The sequence below is a fragment of the Crocuta crocuta genome, unplaced genomic scaffold, assembly GCF_008692635.1.
Source record: "Crocuta crocuta isolate KB4526 unplaced genomic scaffold, BGI_CrCroc_1.0 scaffold73, whole genome shotgun sequence".
In the NCBI taxonomy this organism is placed as follows: Eukaryota; Metazoa; Chordata; class Mammalia; order Carnivora; family Hyaenidae; genus Crocuta; species Crocuta crocuta.
The window spans coordinates 2,137,445-2,153,545 of record NW_027529443.1 but is presented as its reverse complement, the minus strand read 5'-3'; the positions used below and the strand labels follow the sequence as shown (position 1 = coordinate 2,153,545).

At 52.6% G+C, this 16,101-nt stretch overlaps 1 protein-coding gene across 3 annotated transcripts in view; it reads left to right on the top strand.

Moving 5' to 3' along the window:
* KATNIP (katanin interacting protein) overlaps positions 1-16,101 on the top strand; it is a 193,977-nt gene that overhangs the window by 105,094 nt on the left and 72,782 nt on the right. For all 3 annotated transcript variants that reach the window (XR_013334225.1, XM_077760457.1, XM_077760456.1), the window contains 2 exons: positions 13,829-14,001; positions 15,262-15,327. Coding sequence is in view for 2 of the 3 variants with exons in the window: in XM_077760457.1 (XP_077616583.1) it covers positions 13,829-14,001; positions 15,262-15,327 (239 nt within the window). In the remaining variant the exon portion in view is untranslated. The remainder of the gene's footprint in view (positions 1-13,828; positions 14,002-15,261; positions 15,328-16,101) is intronic.

Below are 16,101 nucleotides of genomic sequence, written 5' to 3'. Positions count from 1 at the left end.
GTCACTTACTGAACACTCCCTCCAGTTCTGTAAACACTGTCTCCGTTCGGATTCCCCCAGAAGCCAGCCCTGAGGTAAGGGTTTGAGAACGAGTCATTTAGTTGCGAGCTGGTTCCCCGTGGGGGACAGGAAAGGGAAGGAGTCCAAACTGTACCGTCAAACAAGCTGGGGGGGAGTGCCTCCTGGCTGGGGAGTTCTAAGGGGCGGTGCTGGACCCAAGCTTCCGCGTCTTCCCTCTGCTCCCCACCCCAGAGCCAGGGGGCCAGGTTCTTACACACCCGCCCCAGTGCCCCCTGTCGCAGGGCTGTGGGCAGAGGTTTGGCTGAGGGGCCCTGGACAGGGCAGCACCAGTATCTGATTAATTCTTAACACCACCCAAAACCCAGCTGAAGGAAAAAACACGCTAATACTAGGGAAGGCGTGTTAGGTAGCAAGTGATTTTAAAAGAGCATCTTTAAGGGAAAGAATCCGCATCAGCCCGTGTAACTAAAAAGTCCAAAGATGGTGGGGTTTTAGGCCCAGCTGGATCCAGGGAATAAAAATCAGCAGCCTTCCTCCGCCCATCTTCCACGCCGATGTTCTTTGTGCCCTTTGTGCCAGGGTGGACTCTTAAGGGTGGTGAGAGGGTCACTAGCAGCCTGTAGCCCAGCGAGGCTGGCAGAAAACAAGCCTGACCACCTACTAGCTCTGGGACCCCGGGCGGGTTACTTAACCTCTCTGGGCCTCATTCTTCCATCAGCAAACAGAGAAGAAGAACACCCTCCTCCGAGGGTTTGCTCTCAGGGTGAAAGAGCTGGATGGATAGGCTGCTTAGGGGATCACTTGGCTGAGGGCAAATGCTCGGCAGGGTCAGCTCAGGGGGGGTCCATTCCCAAGCAGCCAGCAGAGCCTTGGAGCTTGAGCCAGGGGTGGTTCTGTGAGGGAGACACTGGCGCTGTCCCCAGAGGCAGAGGGAGTGGGTTCCAGGCAGCAAACTCCAGGAAATCCCTATGGGTAGTGCTACCCCCTTCTCCCATTTCACAGATGAGGAACATGGAGCTTCGTTGCCTGGAGTAACAGGACAGCAAGGCAGGGATTCACACCCAGGCTCCGGGGCCCATGCTCTGGATGGCTGTGCCACGCTGCCCGTCCCCCCCTCCACCCCATGGGGCTGGCTGGTCACAGAGGTGGCTTTGGAGGCACCTGGGGGTGGCCCTGACTAGCTTGGTTGTGACTCAGGCAGTGTTACTGGCTTTCTAGTCTCTATGTGGAGCATCGGGCTGGGGAATCAGGGCAGCAGTTGGGGCCGGCAGTGAGCATCCTGGGAATGTGCCGTGGTCCATGGGCTGGGCCAGCAGGGGAGGCTGGGCCGTGGGGCACAGGCCTGGGGCCCCAGTCCGGCCCAGTCCAGTCCTCGATGGAGTTCTGGGTAAGGCAGCAGGTCATTGGTTATCTTCTTGGACCTCGCCAGAAACCTGTGTGCTGAGCACCTACTATGTGCCCACCCTGGTCCAGACCTTGGTGATCCAATGGGCAACGCAGTGTTCCTGCTCTCTTGGTGTTGCTATTTCAGTGGGCAACCGCCTGGTGGCTGGGCAGCGTGGTTAGAGGAGGCCTCTCCGAGGACTGGGGATGTGACCTGAGATCTGGACTAGCCCTTTGCAGAAGGGAAAAGCCTGTGCAAAGGCCCTGAGGTAGGAAAGAGCTGCTCAATTGGCTCAAGAATCAGAAAGAAGGTGGCAGGCCAGAGCATGGCGGATGAGGGGAGGGCCGCTGAGATAGGGCCACAGGGGTGAATAGGGGCCAGGGGAGGGACTTGGTACAGACCTGCTTTGCATCTGAACAAGGTCCCTCTGGCCGCCACGTGGAATATGGCCTGTCAGGAGCCAGGGGGGAGGTGGGACTGCAGGATGGAGAAGGTGGTAGCTGGGTGTCTGAGTCTTACCAGTGGCTGGATTCCTTCTGGCAGCTGGGCTTGGTGAGGAGTCTGCTGTTTATCCTGAACAAGCAGGGGCAACAAGCTGGGGGGTGGGGACCCTGCCCTGACAAGATGGGAGAGCCATGGCAGTGATGGGGGCCTCCCTGCTTGTCACGTGGCTGGAGTAAGTTCTGAGACTTAGCAAGGGAGCAAGCCAGGTCCCCAGAGCCAGGACCTGTGCTGCACAGCTGGTGATCTGGCTAAGCCCACTGCAGGGAGGCTGGGGTCTGATCTGTGTCCTGCCTCAGCGGGGAGCGCCCCGGAACCACAACGACACAGAGCCCGTGGGTGGCGGAGTGGTCTGCATCCTGCCCACACGAGCAGCCAGGATCCAGTGGGCAGAGTTAGGACCAAACAGGTTCCTGGGACTTCTTGGCAGAAGCCAGAGCCTAGAGGGGTGCTGGCACTGGGGGGCCCGAGGAAGGGAGACATGGAAAGGGAATCACTGTGGAAATGATATGTTGACAAGGGCATGTCAAGGTCACAGCCGCTGATAGGGTTAGAGATACCGTGTTTGTAAGTAGATATTGCGAGGCATAGTCTATAGGGGTGAAGGGTAAGATGTAACATGTAAGATGCCAGAGAAACCTGGGGGATTTTGGATCCGTCTTCCTTGGTTGGATGAACAGCCAAGACGCTGGGGAGGAGAGAGAGAAGGGGGGGGGGCAGGGGACAAGATGAGGGCCCCATGGGGGCCAACAGCAAGGGGAGGGGGCAGATGATAATCCCGCATGAAGTTTTTTCTTCGTCACCCAGACCAGCTCCGTTAACCACAGCTTCAGTCGACAAAAGTCGGGTCTGTAGTGCTGGTGTTCACTCTTTGTGAAAGTTTGAAAAAGGGCTTTCCAGAACGTTCCTCCCAAACGTGCTATTAAGAGAAATGAAACCCAGGGTAGCGTGCCTCGGCGCAGGAAGCCTTCCGGAGCCCCTGGCAAGAGTGAGAGCAGGACCGTGGTGGTCAAGCAACCTCCCCAGCTGTCGGCCGTGCTCACCTGGGACTCCCCTCCTCCACGTGCGCGCCACGGTCACTAGATGTTCCGTGTCCGGGTGATAAAACGAAGAGCCAGCGTCTACAAAGCAGCGAGCCAGAAGAGCCGTGTTTTACAGCACACGTGTAATCTTGCATTTAATCATCAAAATCATTCCACGCAGCAGACGCTGCCCTTAGCAACACCATTATGCAGAGGAAACCAAGGCACAGAGAGGTTGAAGAATCTGTCCAAAGTCACACAGCCAGTGAGGCGTGAAGCCAGCGTTTGAAAACCTGGCCTCAGAGTCTGTTTCCTTAACTGCTCCATGCCATGGCCCTTCGCCCACCCATGAAAATGTGATGTGCCCACAGCGTACCCACATCAGGCTGGTTCTAACCAAAAACAAGCCTAAAATCACAGAACTGAGTCACAGGAGATGTTTTTTTCTAATTGATATAAGTATATAACTGTTAATGTCTTCAAAGTTGAACCATGCATCAACTAACAATGTCTTAGTTTCCTAAGGCAGCTACTGTAACAAAATACCTCAATCTGATTGAGTCGAAAGCAGAAATATATTGCCTCACAGTTCTGGAAGCCAGAAGTCCAAGATCGAGATATCAGCAAGGTTCCTTCTGAAGGCCCCAGGGGCAGAATCTGTGTCAGGCCCCTCCTAGGTCCCCGATATAACTCCAACCTTGGCCCGGGGCGACATAACTCCAAACTTCACGTGTCGCTGTTCTGAGTGCGCATCTGTCTCCGTGCCCACATTTCCCCTTGTTATCAGGACACCGGTCATACTGGATGAAGGCCCACCCTCATGACCTCATCTTTACCCAGTTATCTGCAGATACCCCATTTCCAAGTAAGGTCCTGTTGACAAGCACCTGGGGGTGAGGACTTTATCCTTTGCGGGGACTCAGTTCAACCCATAACACAGACTTTCATGGACACCATTTTGACGAGTAGAGCTTAAGAATTAATGCATGACCAGCCGTTCTCCAGAAAGCTCTGGCATATTTTAACAAGCTGCATGTAGCCTGTGGCGTGAGACTAACAAATACGTAAGGAAGTGAGGGCGAAGAGAAAAGGAGAGGAGAGAAAGCACGATGCAGCAGGGGGAGGGGGGTGAGCAGATGGTCACGTGAGAGGGTGCGGTCGTGACTCAGAGCTTCCTGGCCACCGTGGCAAAGAAGCACCATTCATATAAAAAATGGACGTCACTGTGTCCATCTGACCAAAGTCAGATTGCCCACTGTCCCTGGTACTTGGTTCTTAGCGTAGTTTGCCCCATCGGTTCCCCGAAAGAGGACACTGTCTGAGGTGATGGAATCTTCATTTTGAACAGATTTGGGGCTCAGCCTGTCAAATATATTGGCCCCTGCATAGGACAGATCTGAAGAAAGGAAAGTTGAAAACATGGCATTGTCCTCACCCTCGCACTGGGATCGTGGTGGAGCCACTTTTCACACAGGGAGTAGGTTCTGGAGGTCAGAAGTGTGGGTGGCCAAAGAGACCCTTGGAAATCCCTCAACCTGATGATGGAGGGCAGCCTGAACGTGTGTCTCTGTAGACAACCCCAGAGCGTCATCTCCCTCCAGGGTGAGAACAACCCCAGCTTCTTGGCTGAGCTCCAGACGAAGCACTTGGCTCTGTTAGGGTCTGGGTTGCAGTGAAAATGTATGTCCTTATTTATTTTTTTACTGATTTATTTAAAAAAAATTTTTTTTAATGTTTGTTTATTTTTGAGAGAGAGAGAGAGATAGAGAGTGATGCAGGAGGGGCAGAGAGAGAGGGAGATACAGCATCTGACACAGGCTCCAGGCTCTGAGCTGTTGGCACAGAGCCCCACATGGGGCTTGAACCCACGAACTGTGAGACTGTGACCTGAACTGAAGTTAGACACTTAACCGACCGAGTCACCCAGGTACCCCGAAAATGTGTTTTTAGATGCTGGCATTGTGTGCTAAGGACACCCCCAGAGGCACAGGGAACTGGAGACTTCCTAACAAGGCAGTGGAATCAAACCAGCTCACCCTTTCCAGGGAAAATCTGGACTGCTTATATGCTTTATATTTGTGGGGGGCTCACTTTTGAGGGGCATGCACAAATCAGCCTCTTTATATCTCCCTGGTGAATGGAACCTTTTATCACCGCATTGTCCCTTTTTCAATCTAGTGATGCTCTTTGCCCTAAAGCCCACCGACTTTCTTTGGGTCAGTGCTTACATGGTGTATCTTCTTTCCTCCTTTGCTTTGAAACTCTCTGCTTCCTTACGTTGAAGTTTGTCTCTCATAAGCAGCATGTAATTGGGTTTTATTTTTATCCTCTAACAATCTATGTGTTTTAATGGGCACATTTAGTCCATTTACATTTAATGTAATTGCTGATATACTTGAGTTTAAATCTGCTCTCGTATTGTTTGCTTTTTACTGGTTCTGCCTGCTTTATGTTCCCCTCTATCTCCTTTCTTGCCTTATTTGAACTGATTACTTTGTGTTATTCCTCCTTTCTCTCTCTATTAGCTTGTTAGTTATACATTCTTTTATTATTCTTTCAGTCATTACCCGAGATTGCAGCACACATTCCTGACTTATCTGAGTCTACTTTAAATTAGCAGGTTTACCACTTCTCATTCAGTGGAAGGACCTTACAACTCTGTAACTCCTCTCGACTCAGATGCTATTGTTGTCATGCTTTTAAATTCTCTCTAGATTTTAAACCTCGCTAGATGATGGCATCATCATTATTGTCACTATTATTCTTAATTTTAGGCAGTAGTAATGTGGACTGCCCATGTTGCTAGCCTTTCTGTGCCCTTCGATCCTGGCCCTTACCAGGTAACCCTGACTCTCAGGCTGGGACCCCGAGTCTGTCACCAGCTCCACGCAGCCTCCCAGCTTTGCAGCGGCTCAGCTCAGAGCCAACAGCTCCTCATGGGTTCGCCTCTCTGGGTTTCCTTCTCTGGCCTACTTTCGGCCCTGTAATCCTTCACAGCCCTGTCTGTTCTCCGTGCCTTCAAACAAATATCTTTTCTCAATCAGATGAGTCTGACACTTGGGCCAGCTTTTCTAGTTGTGTTCTAAGGAGGAGTTGGTCTGGATTCGCATCACCAGAAGTACAGCCTGTTGCCTGCACTCTTCATAGAGTTATTTCTACCCTTGCCCCAAGGTCATAAGATTGAATTTGTGTCAATTAACTGTGCACAAATTGCAAGAGAGCTTCATTGCTCTGTCACTGTAACTGTCCTCGTTCTAATGAAGGGGCCTCATGTCCTGTGTCACTCCTGTCTCTACCCAGGGATCTCCCATGAGACTTCCAGAGACCTGTTGTCTTATCGAGGGAAGAACATTAGTCTTTAATGTAGAAAGTTTACCGTCCAAGTTGTCAGAATGCTCTAGGGAAGTGATAGATCTGAACCACTTTTCTCAGACAAGCTGCCAACCATAGAAATGAAGTAACACGTTCAGCGTGATTGAATTAGAGGACGCTGACAGCCCCGCACTTAGCATTTCTGTCAGATACCAGCAGCAGAAAAACCATTCTGCCAAAGTCCAGAGTCGTAGAGTTAGTCCATGTTCATTATTAATAGCAAGTGACAGGAAAACGAACTGGATAAAGCAACAAAGGAAAATGTATTGTTCACAGACCTGGAGAGTTCAGGACTATAGATCTGGCCTCAGGCATGGTGGGATCTAGGTGCCCAGGTGATATCACCGGAAAGCTGTTTCTTTATCATTTAGCTCTTCTCTCCTCCAGTCCAGCAGGTCTCAAACTCAGAATGTGCATCAGGATTCTTTGCCAAGCAAATGAAAACACAGATTGTTGGGCCCCAGTCCCAGTTTCCAATTTGATCCCATGACAAATTCCGGTGATGCTGATGTCACCGACCCAAGGATCACACTTTGAGAACCACATCTCTGGTCTCAGGCTTGGCCCACGGATGGCTCCCTTCCTCCCCGCTCCCAGGGCCTCTAGGCTCTTTTTACTGGCCCAGCAACCCTAGAGAAAGGGACTGCCCCTTTGCTAATAATTCCCGCAGAGCCAAGAACCAGCTCTCCACTGAACGGATCCCCAGTCTCTGTGCTCAGGGAAAGGCTGGGCCAGGAGCGGGGTCAGATCTGTCTAAACTCTGTAGCCTGAGAAGAGAGGGGAAGGGCTGGTTTCCCCAAAGGAAAACTGGGCGCCATGATGGAGGTCCCTGCTGCAGGAAAGACAAGAGCAAACTGCTGGTCATTTCATGTACAAATTAAGCACAAGGGACATTTTGCTCCAGATGCCCCGGAGGCAGGGCGTGGGGCAAAGGGCTGTGCTACCCAGGAGCAAGGAGGACAGTCACGGAGTCGGGGTGGCTGGGAGCCCCGATTGCCTGCCTTGAAAATCACATGCATTCCCGGGGCTGAGAAAGAGCTGGTGGCTGGATGACGAGGGTTCCAGTTACAGACAGCACCTGCCCCCAGAGATGCCCCCCAGACAACAAGCCCTGTGTATCAGCTCTTCACAGCCACCCAACAGACTGCACCAAAACACGGTGGCCTGAAACAGCAACCTGTCTTTGCGCAGGAGTCCGCAGGTGGGCTGGGTGGCTCCAGGCAGAGCTGGTGGCCGGCGGGGCCAGACGGGCTCGGACAGCCGGTCCCTCACACAACTGGGAGGCCACCTGGCCCTAGGACCTCAGCTGGGATGCCGTGTCGGTTCCACGTGGTCTCATTAGCCGGTGCCAGGTGGTCTTGGGGAAGCAACAGGACACACCCTAACATGAAAGTGCCTTTTTTAAAAAATGTGTTTAACATTTATTCATTTTTGAGAGACAGAGACAGAGCATGAGTGGGGGAGGGGCAGAGGGAGGGGGAGGCACAGACTCTGAAGCAGCTCCAGGCTCTGAACTGTCAGCACAGAGCCCAACGCGGGGCTCAAACCCACAAATTGTGAGACCATGATCTGAGCTGAAGTCATTCACTTAATCGACTGAGCCACCCAGCCGCCCCTGTGTAAGTGCTTTTTAAAGACTCTACTTGGCCGTGACCATCCTATGACTTGTTGGCCACAGAAAGTCACCAAGCTAAGCCCAGCTAGAGAAATAGACTCCACCCCTTGCTGGGCGAGGCTGTACGGTGTGGGGGGGGAGGGGGTTGGGTGGGGGAGGAATTCGTGGACACTGGTCATAGCCTCTTACACCACGGGAAGCCTGTGGCCTGGTGAGGCTGTGCGGTTGTGAGCTGTATTGAGGGTTGAGTACTCAGGTGTAGACCATTGTGCTCAGTGTGGCCCCCTTCCTACCTGCCAGTTGGATTATAGAGGTGAGTGCGAGCATCTCAGGATTTTATTTTGTTCTATTTTTTGATGTTTATTTGCTATTTTTGAGGGAGAGAAAGGGAGAGCACAGGGGAGGGATGGAGAGAGAGGGAGACAGAAGATCCAAAGTGGGCTCTGCATGGACAGCAGAGAGTCTGACGCGGGGCTCGAACTCATGAACTGTGAGATCATGACCTGAACCAAAGTCCAATGCATAACCAACTGAGCCAGGCAGACGCCCCTGCATCTCAGGATTTTACAGGTGAGTGTGGGCATCTCAGGACAAAACAGGGCTAAGGCAGCTGTTTCCCTGAACCTTTTGCTTCACAAACAAGCGCACAGTTTCCAAGCGGATGGTCACGTGACCGTAGGGGGTGGGGGTGCCCTGTGCAGCCCCAAGGGCTTATAACCTGTCTAAAGGGGGCCCCACATGGGAATGCCATCTGGCCAGAGGTTACCAGATTGCTTTTTTTGGTTTGTTTGTTTGTTTAGAGATAGTGAGTGGGAGAGGGGCAGAGAGAGAAGGAGACAGAGAATCCCAAGCAGCCTCTGCAGCCGTCTGCATAGAGCCCGACAGGGGGTTTGAACCCACAAACCATGAGATCATGACCTGAGCCAAAACCAAGTCGGATGCCTAACCAACTTAGCTACCCAGGCGCCCCGGGATCTTATGATTTTCCAAGAAACTCCAGGAATTCCCATTTTCAGGTGTATTTCCTCTTTAAAACAAAAATTAGCACCTACTTCCAATTAAAAAAAAAATAGTAAAAGTCACACAACACGCCCACAACTGGCTCACAATCTTTACGAGAGACCCATGTTATTCTCAGATGTAGTATCTGTCGTTCCAGCGGATTCCCAGGTGACCACAAAGGCCCCGTGCATGCAGTAAGGGCTGATTTTGCGGACACTCTGAATTTGAGTGTTTTGGGGTCCCAGCTGGCAGAAGGGAGCAAGTCACCTGGCCGGGGAGCCCCGTACCCCTCTTCTTCTTCTGTGACGTGAGCTGTATTCGTGGTAAACCTCCTGTGTTGACAGGCTCACTCTTTCTCCGTGAGAAAGAGAAAAGGCCAATTTTGGTGAAGCAAAGAGAAAGCGAAGTGACCGGAAGAGGGATGGTTTTCCACCAGAAAAGAGCAGCATGTGGGATAAATTAAAATGTGCAATTTGCCACTTGCCGGTGGCACAGATTTATCGTGTGAATAAATCTGCCATTCTCTAGGTGTATGACGAAAATAAATCCACCCCCTGAGGAGCTCAGGCTGGTGCGGAGCTGGCTCACCCGAGTGAGCAGTGAGAGCGTCAGAACGGGTTGAAAGGTGGTCGCCTCGCGTGTCGGGGGAAAACGCACCATATCCCAAGCTGGCCAGCAGAAATGGGGTTCAGGGGGACGCCGGCCCCGTGTGCAGATGTCTCTCGGAAACCACGGGCGGGACAGCTCTGGTAATGGAGCTGCAGAGTTGACCTTCACTCCGGGAAAGGGTGATTTAATGTTTCAAAGCGTCTCCTCAGCATAATAGGACTCAGAGGGCACAGGCAGCTGGAGATGATCCCGTTGTCCGAGGAGCCTCCCCTCCCCGGTGAAATCTGCTTGGGGCAGAAGAGTCTCTGTAGACAGAAATGGGCCCCGCCGGAAGAACGCACCTCCCTCGATATCCTTTTCCAAGAAGAGGCGAGCACAGGGGTGCAGCGACCAAGGACGGAGGGCTGTCTCGGGCACACCGTTCCAGCCCAGCCTCAGACCACTGAGGCACGAGAGGATGGGCCACCTGTGCACGTAAAGACCAGAACAAGGGAGGGGTCACCACACAGCTCTTCCGAGACCGACGTTATACGCTCTCTAAGCTGGAAATGGAGAAGGGGCTTATGCTCTGCTGGTCTTGGCGCTGCCTGAGCCTTCTACCAACGCGGGGATTTGCACCCCCACTGTCAGAGCCTGGGCACACTTATCTCTTATTTATAGACCTGGGTCCCTTATTTATAGAATCATCTAGAGGATATGAAGGGGCCTGAGTTTTTTAGCTCTGCTGTAGTGCAGATGATGGAGCAAACAGCGTGCTTTGCTGCTGTTCACAAATACCAAGAGTGACAAGGTCTGGGGTAGAGATGATTTTCCAAACCTTTGTTTGGCAAAAATCATCATGCCAGTTACCAGGGTTGTAGTTTGAGGCCTGTGGAGCTGACATGGCCTTGGGGCTACAGGAGAACCCAGCCTCCAAGTCCTGCCTGCCTCAGGGCCTTGGCACCTGTTGTTTCCTGGCCCAGAACACCCCCACCCCTGTCTGCTGTATGGGTATTCACAGGGCTCACTGCCTCAAGTCTCCACTCAGATGTGGCCTTCCCTCACCAAGGATCTCAGATAGTGTCCCCCGCTCTAGCTTCAGTGTAGCTCAAGATCGAGTCCTGGCCTCCCAGCTACTTCCAGGACCTGAGCCCTGTGTGGCTCCCTGCATCTCCCCAAGGGGGCATTTCCACACCCCAATCAAGGGTCCCCACACTCATCAGCAGGTTAAGCCCAAGCTGCTTCCAGCCCTCACGTTCTTTCTGCTCAGTGTTTGGGTCACTGATCAGAAGGGCAAACAGGGGAGACTAAAAATTAGCCTTGACCTGGGTGAGCAGATTCCCGGGTCACTTCTGCCACTCCTTACCTTCCTGTCCCGAGGAGCAGCATTGGGGTAATGATGAGAGACAGTACAATCAAAGTCAGAAAATGACCCACTTGCCGTTTACCGACCAGGCCGGCCATCCGCAGCCATGCGAGTTTCCTTTGGGTGCCCTGACCCTCTCGGGAGAGTAGCTTGAACTTGTCTTGGCCTTGGGGTAGGCCAGCCCCTTGGGTTCTGTTGGCCTTCATGAGGTTTCTTAAAAACCAAGCTATGTCATGAACAAGTAAAATCAGGGTATTTCACATAGATTGTAGCTTTTCTTAGGGGGAGAAAAAGGCAACACCAAGAGCGCCGACCTACATGGGGGTGCCTGGGTGGCTCAGTCAGTTAAGTGTTGGACTTCAGCTCAGGTCACGATCTCACAATCTGTGGGTTTGAGCCCTGTGTTGGGCTCTGTGCTGACAGCTCAGAGCCTGGAGCCTGTTTCAGATTCTGTATCTCCCTCTCTCTCTGCCCCTCCCCCACTCACTCTCTGTCTCAAAAATATGTAAACATTAAAAAAAATTTTTAAAAAAAATTTTAAAATTTTAAAAAATTTTTAAAAAGAAAAGAGCGTAACNAGAATTGATATGCGGCTTCTTTTAGTTTAGCTTTTCCATAAAAAGCCACGGTCTCCCATCAACCCAGTGCCCGGCCGTCCTGGAAGCCAGCCCAGCGGAGCTGCTGGGTTTCCGTTCCTCTCCTCCCAGTGCTGTTCCAGATGTCGCTTCCAGAACTCACCTTCAGACCCCACACTCCTCACACAACATAGCAGAAGGGCTAAGCGTTCCGACAGGAATCACCAGTGCTCCGCGTGGATGGCTTACTGAGGTCGTGAAGATGGATGGATGCCGTGTTATATATCCCAGGAGGTCACACTGTGAATTCCCACTTTGTTACCTTCGCTAAATGATGCGATCCAGTTGCTTCCGTTGAATTCATGCCTCCAGCGCAGACCTTCTCCCAAACTCAGGCTCAAGTGTGTACGTGCAACCCGACAGCTCCATTCGGATGCCAGAATCGCATCTTGGACCCAATCTGTCCGAGCCTGAGCCCCTGCTCTCTTCCCCCAAACCTGTTCCACCCACAGGCCCTCCCAGCTCACTGTTCCCTCTCCCGGCCACATCCAGCCTGTCAGGAAACCCTGCGGGCCCTGTCTTCAGCACATATGCAGGATTTGCTGCCACCTCCGCCTCCCTCCCTTCATTCAGTCTGTCCCCCACTCAGCACCTCAGTCAGGGCAAGCAGTCCCTTCCCTAGAGGCTGCGGTGGCTCCGCGTTTCACCCACAGCACAGCCCTGAGTGAGCTGGCCCTCCCCACCACCATTAGGCCTCCTGAGCCTGGTTCCCCGGCTGCCCGCTCCACCTTGGTGCCCTGCACTCAAAGCTCCCCTCCCTGGTGCCTGGGCCACAGCACCACCCTCCAGCCCCGCTCCATTCTGCTCTGCCTGTTTTTCCAGAACATCTTCTGCCGTCTAACACTCTTCTGTTTATCATTCCCCAGCTTGTTGTCTTACTGTACGAGGACGAGGTTCTCTGTCTGTCTGGTCACTGCTGCGTCCCCAGGGCTGAGGACAGAGCCTGGCACAGCAGCGCTCAATAAATATTTGCCAAGGGGATGAAATTCAATAGGCAAAAGCCTCTTTAAGCATTCCAATAGAAACATCTTGAGTTCTGTTTTTAAATGGAGGTTTTTTTGTTTTTTTTTAATATTGAAAGAATCCACACGTAGGTAGGCCATTGGGACGATGTCATAGGGGCTCCATTGTGTCTGTTACCTGACCTTGGCAATCATGAATTGATGGCCAATGTCATTTCGTCTACATACCCAGCCACTGCCCAGATGATTAGGAAGCAGGCTTAGGCTGTTATCTCATTCCATCTGTAGATTGTTTAGTATGTATTTCTTTTTACACTCCGTAGTACTCTGTTGGGTGGGTACTCCAGAACTGATTTTATCCACGCAGTCTTACGGGGTGCTGTTTGCACGCCACTTTAAGCTGTATAAAACTGGTTGTCCTTTCTGTGGCACTTCTGGAAAGGACCCCAGCTTTACAGTACTGTTTTCTTCCATTGAGGTGTAAATTCTTGGCAATTCTTGTTACCCATGGAAAACCAAGACAAAATAAAGCAAAATACTCCCAGATGCCCATCTGTCTCCATGATAGCATACAGTACTCCTTACAGGTGCTTTGTGAAGGGATTAATTTCTTTTACAACTTTTTATTTAGGTGCCATTTCACCCTTAAAGTTGCAGGGATGTACAAACGATACTCCATGTATCCTCCAACCCGACTCACCAGTTGTTAACATTTTGTTCCGGTTGATTGGTTGATTTTTTTTTTTTTTAGTAAGCTCTAGGTGCAACGTGGGGCTTGGACCCTTGACTAGAGACTCAAGAGTTGCAGACTTTTCCTACTGAGCCAGCCAGGCACCCCTTGTCCTAGTTGATTTATAGTTGTACTGTGTGTGTGTGTGTGTGTGTGTGTGTGTGTATGCATGCGCGTGTGCTTTTTAATCATCTGAGATTAAGTTACAGACATCGTTCCCCTTGACCCCTGAACACTGCAGTGGGTATCTCCCCAGACTAGGGGCATTCATTTTACATTACCACAGTACACTCAGGGAATTTCGAATAGTCCGAATTAATATAATAGTGTTATCTACACCGCAAACTACATCGGAATTTCTCCCCTCACTGCAATAATGTCCTTCATGGCAGTGTTTTCCCACCCAGGATCCAGTGCCAGGATTGCCACTGCCTTCTGCTGCCATGTCTGCCCAGTCTCCTTTAATCTGGAACAGCTCTCCAGGCTTCCTTTGTCTTTCTTAACCTTGACATTTTTGGAGAGTACAGGCCAGTTGTTTTATAGAGTGCGCCTCAATTTGGGTCTAATGGATTTTTGAGCTGCACTCCGAGAATGCAATATCAAGCAGCACCCCCTGTTTTCCGCCCGCAGGACCTGGGAGCCGGCGAGAGAGACCCCTATCAGCCACCCGAAAACCCATGCGTGAGGCTGAGGACCGAGAGGAAGACGCGTCGGCCGTGCTCAGGGCCATCCGGGTGGAGAATGAGGCCCTGCAGAGGGCGCTTCTCAGCAGAAAGGGGGAGGCCCCCACCAGCACCCTGCAGGTGTGTTCCGTCCTGGGGCACAGGGGAAGGACCACGGGGGTGGGGGACTGACTACTCAGGGACCCTGCTCCTCAGGTGTCCAAGCAGCATTCACAAAGAGCACACGGTGAGGCCTAGAGATGGTGTAGGCACCCCTGACCTCAGACCAGCCGCTCCTCCACCTCCTGGTGCACAGTCGCTCCCTGACCTGCCAAAGTTCCTGCGTCTTCACCTTCCTTCCAGTTTTTGTTTACCTCCGAAAGCCAACAGTGAAGGCCAATTTGCCTCTGATCCTTGCTGGCCTCTCTGCAAGCCCTGGAAACCTCAGCCCAGGGTTGCAAACTGGTGGCTGAGAGAAAGACTAATAGAGTAGACAAGAGCCCTGGCTTCTCCGGAAAGACCTCCTTCTCCAGAGAGAGAGCCCCTCAGGCCTCGGCCACCTGCAGCACCTCCTGCTGTCCGGCCCCTGCCCCGCTGCACCTATTCGGGAAAGCTCCATGGCCCTGCGGGGGTATGGGTTCGTGCCCACTGCCTTCAGCTCTGAGCAGGAAGTAGGAGGCTACTTGGTGGGGTGGGGTGGGGTGGGGTGGGGACCCTTCGAGAGCGGGAGGCTGTGGACATGCCCCAGTGGACACATCCTTTCTCAGAATCGGAAAAAGCTCGTCCCACCGGATGCCCCCAGCAGGCCAGAAACCGGGAGGCCTGGTTTCGCCGCATTTCCTGGGTGTGACTCATAGCACCCAGAGAGCAAGGTCACGTCTTTGGAAGGCACTGAGGTGTGCCTGCCGGCAAGCCTGGGGCCCCATCCACACCAACAGTTTCTCCCCAGGCTCTATTACGGGCTGCCTTTTGGGGTATTTATCCAGCAGCACCTGTTGTCTGTCCTCCTCAAGCTCAGTCCTTTGCCCCTGATGTGTGTGTGTGTGTGTGTGTGTTTTTTAAGTTTATTTATTTATTTTGTGTGTGAGAGAGAGAGAGCACGAGCAGAGCAGGGGCAGGGAGGGAGGCAGAGAATCCCAAGCAGGCTCTGTGCCATCAGTGCAGAGCCCGACACAGGGCTCGATCTCACAGCTCGATCTCATGACCGGTGAGATCACGACCTGCTCTGAAATGAAGAGGCGGAGACTCCACTGACTAAGCCACCCAGGGCGCCCCTGCCTCTGACATTTGTGCCTCTAGGATCTCAAGACCGCCCCCATGCCTTTGCTCTCATCTATGAGTGAAGAGTCCACAGTGACTGGCTTTATTGTGACCTCAGATCGTATGATTACCCTGTTTCAGGACACGGAGGGACCACTGACAAAATCGTGGACCAGTCTCCTGAAGGGGAAGGAAGAGAGCCCTGAGGTCGGTGAAGGCCTGAGCGCGACACGGCCCCTTGCCCACTGTGCCCACGGCACCCGGTAGCCTCCCCAGGGCGTTCCCCACGTGGTCCCAGCAGACCCTCACTGTGCTCCCTGAGGTTGCCGTCCTTCTGCCCATTTCACAGATGGGGGGACACCTGGGCCGGCGCAGCTTGCCCCAGGTTGCGAGTGGAAGCCGGAATTCACCCAGGCCTGGGGACTCCAGTTCCTTGCTACATTTCGGGTTCCTGACCAGACAACGCAAAAACAGACCTCAGTATCCTGAATAAATAAATAACGTCTGTGTCTACTAGGTCAGTTAGGCTCATCTCAGCAAAGGCAGCCCCGGCAAGTAGACCCAAGGGGGCGCCTGAATTAATGGAACACCCAGAAACGTCATTGTGAGATTGTGCCCGGGTCTGTTCCCTGTTCCCAGACTACAGAGCGGCCAAATCAGATCAGATTAGCCCCTGGCCTCACGGAACTTGCAGACACAATCAAGTAAAGCCATAAATAAACACAGTGATTTCGGAGCGAGATGACGTAAAGGATTATAGATAGTGACTGCCTCTGAAACGGGGGTCCAAGGAGGTCCCTGGGAAGGTCCCATTTGAGCTTAGCCCCGTCTCTTAGGGAATGAGCCAACAACAGGGAACAGCATCTGGGTGGAAGGAACGGGATGCTCTGAAGTGGGAATGAGCCCAGCCTGACCCAGGAGCGGGAAGAGGGAAGCCTGACTGGGAGGGGGGTGTGCAAAGCAGAGATAAGAGGGTGGGGG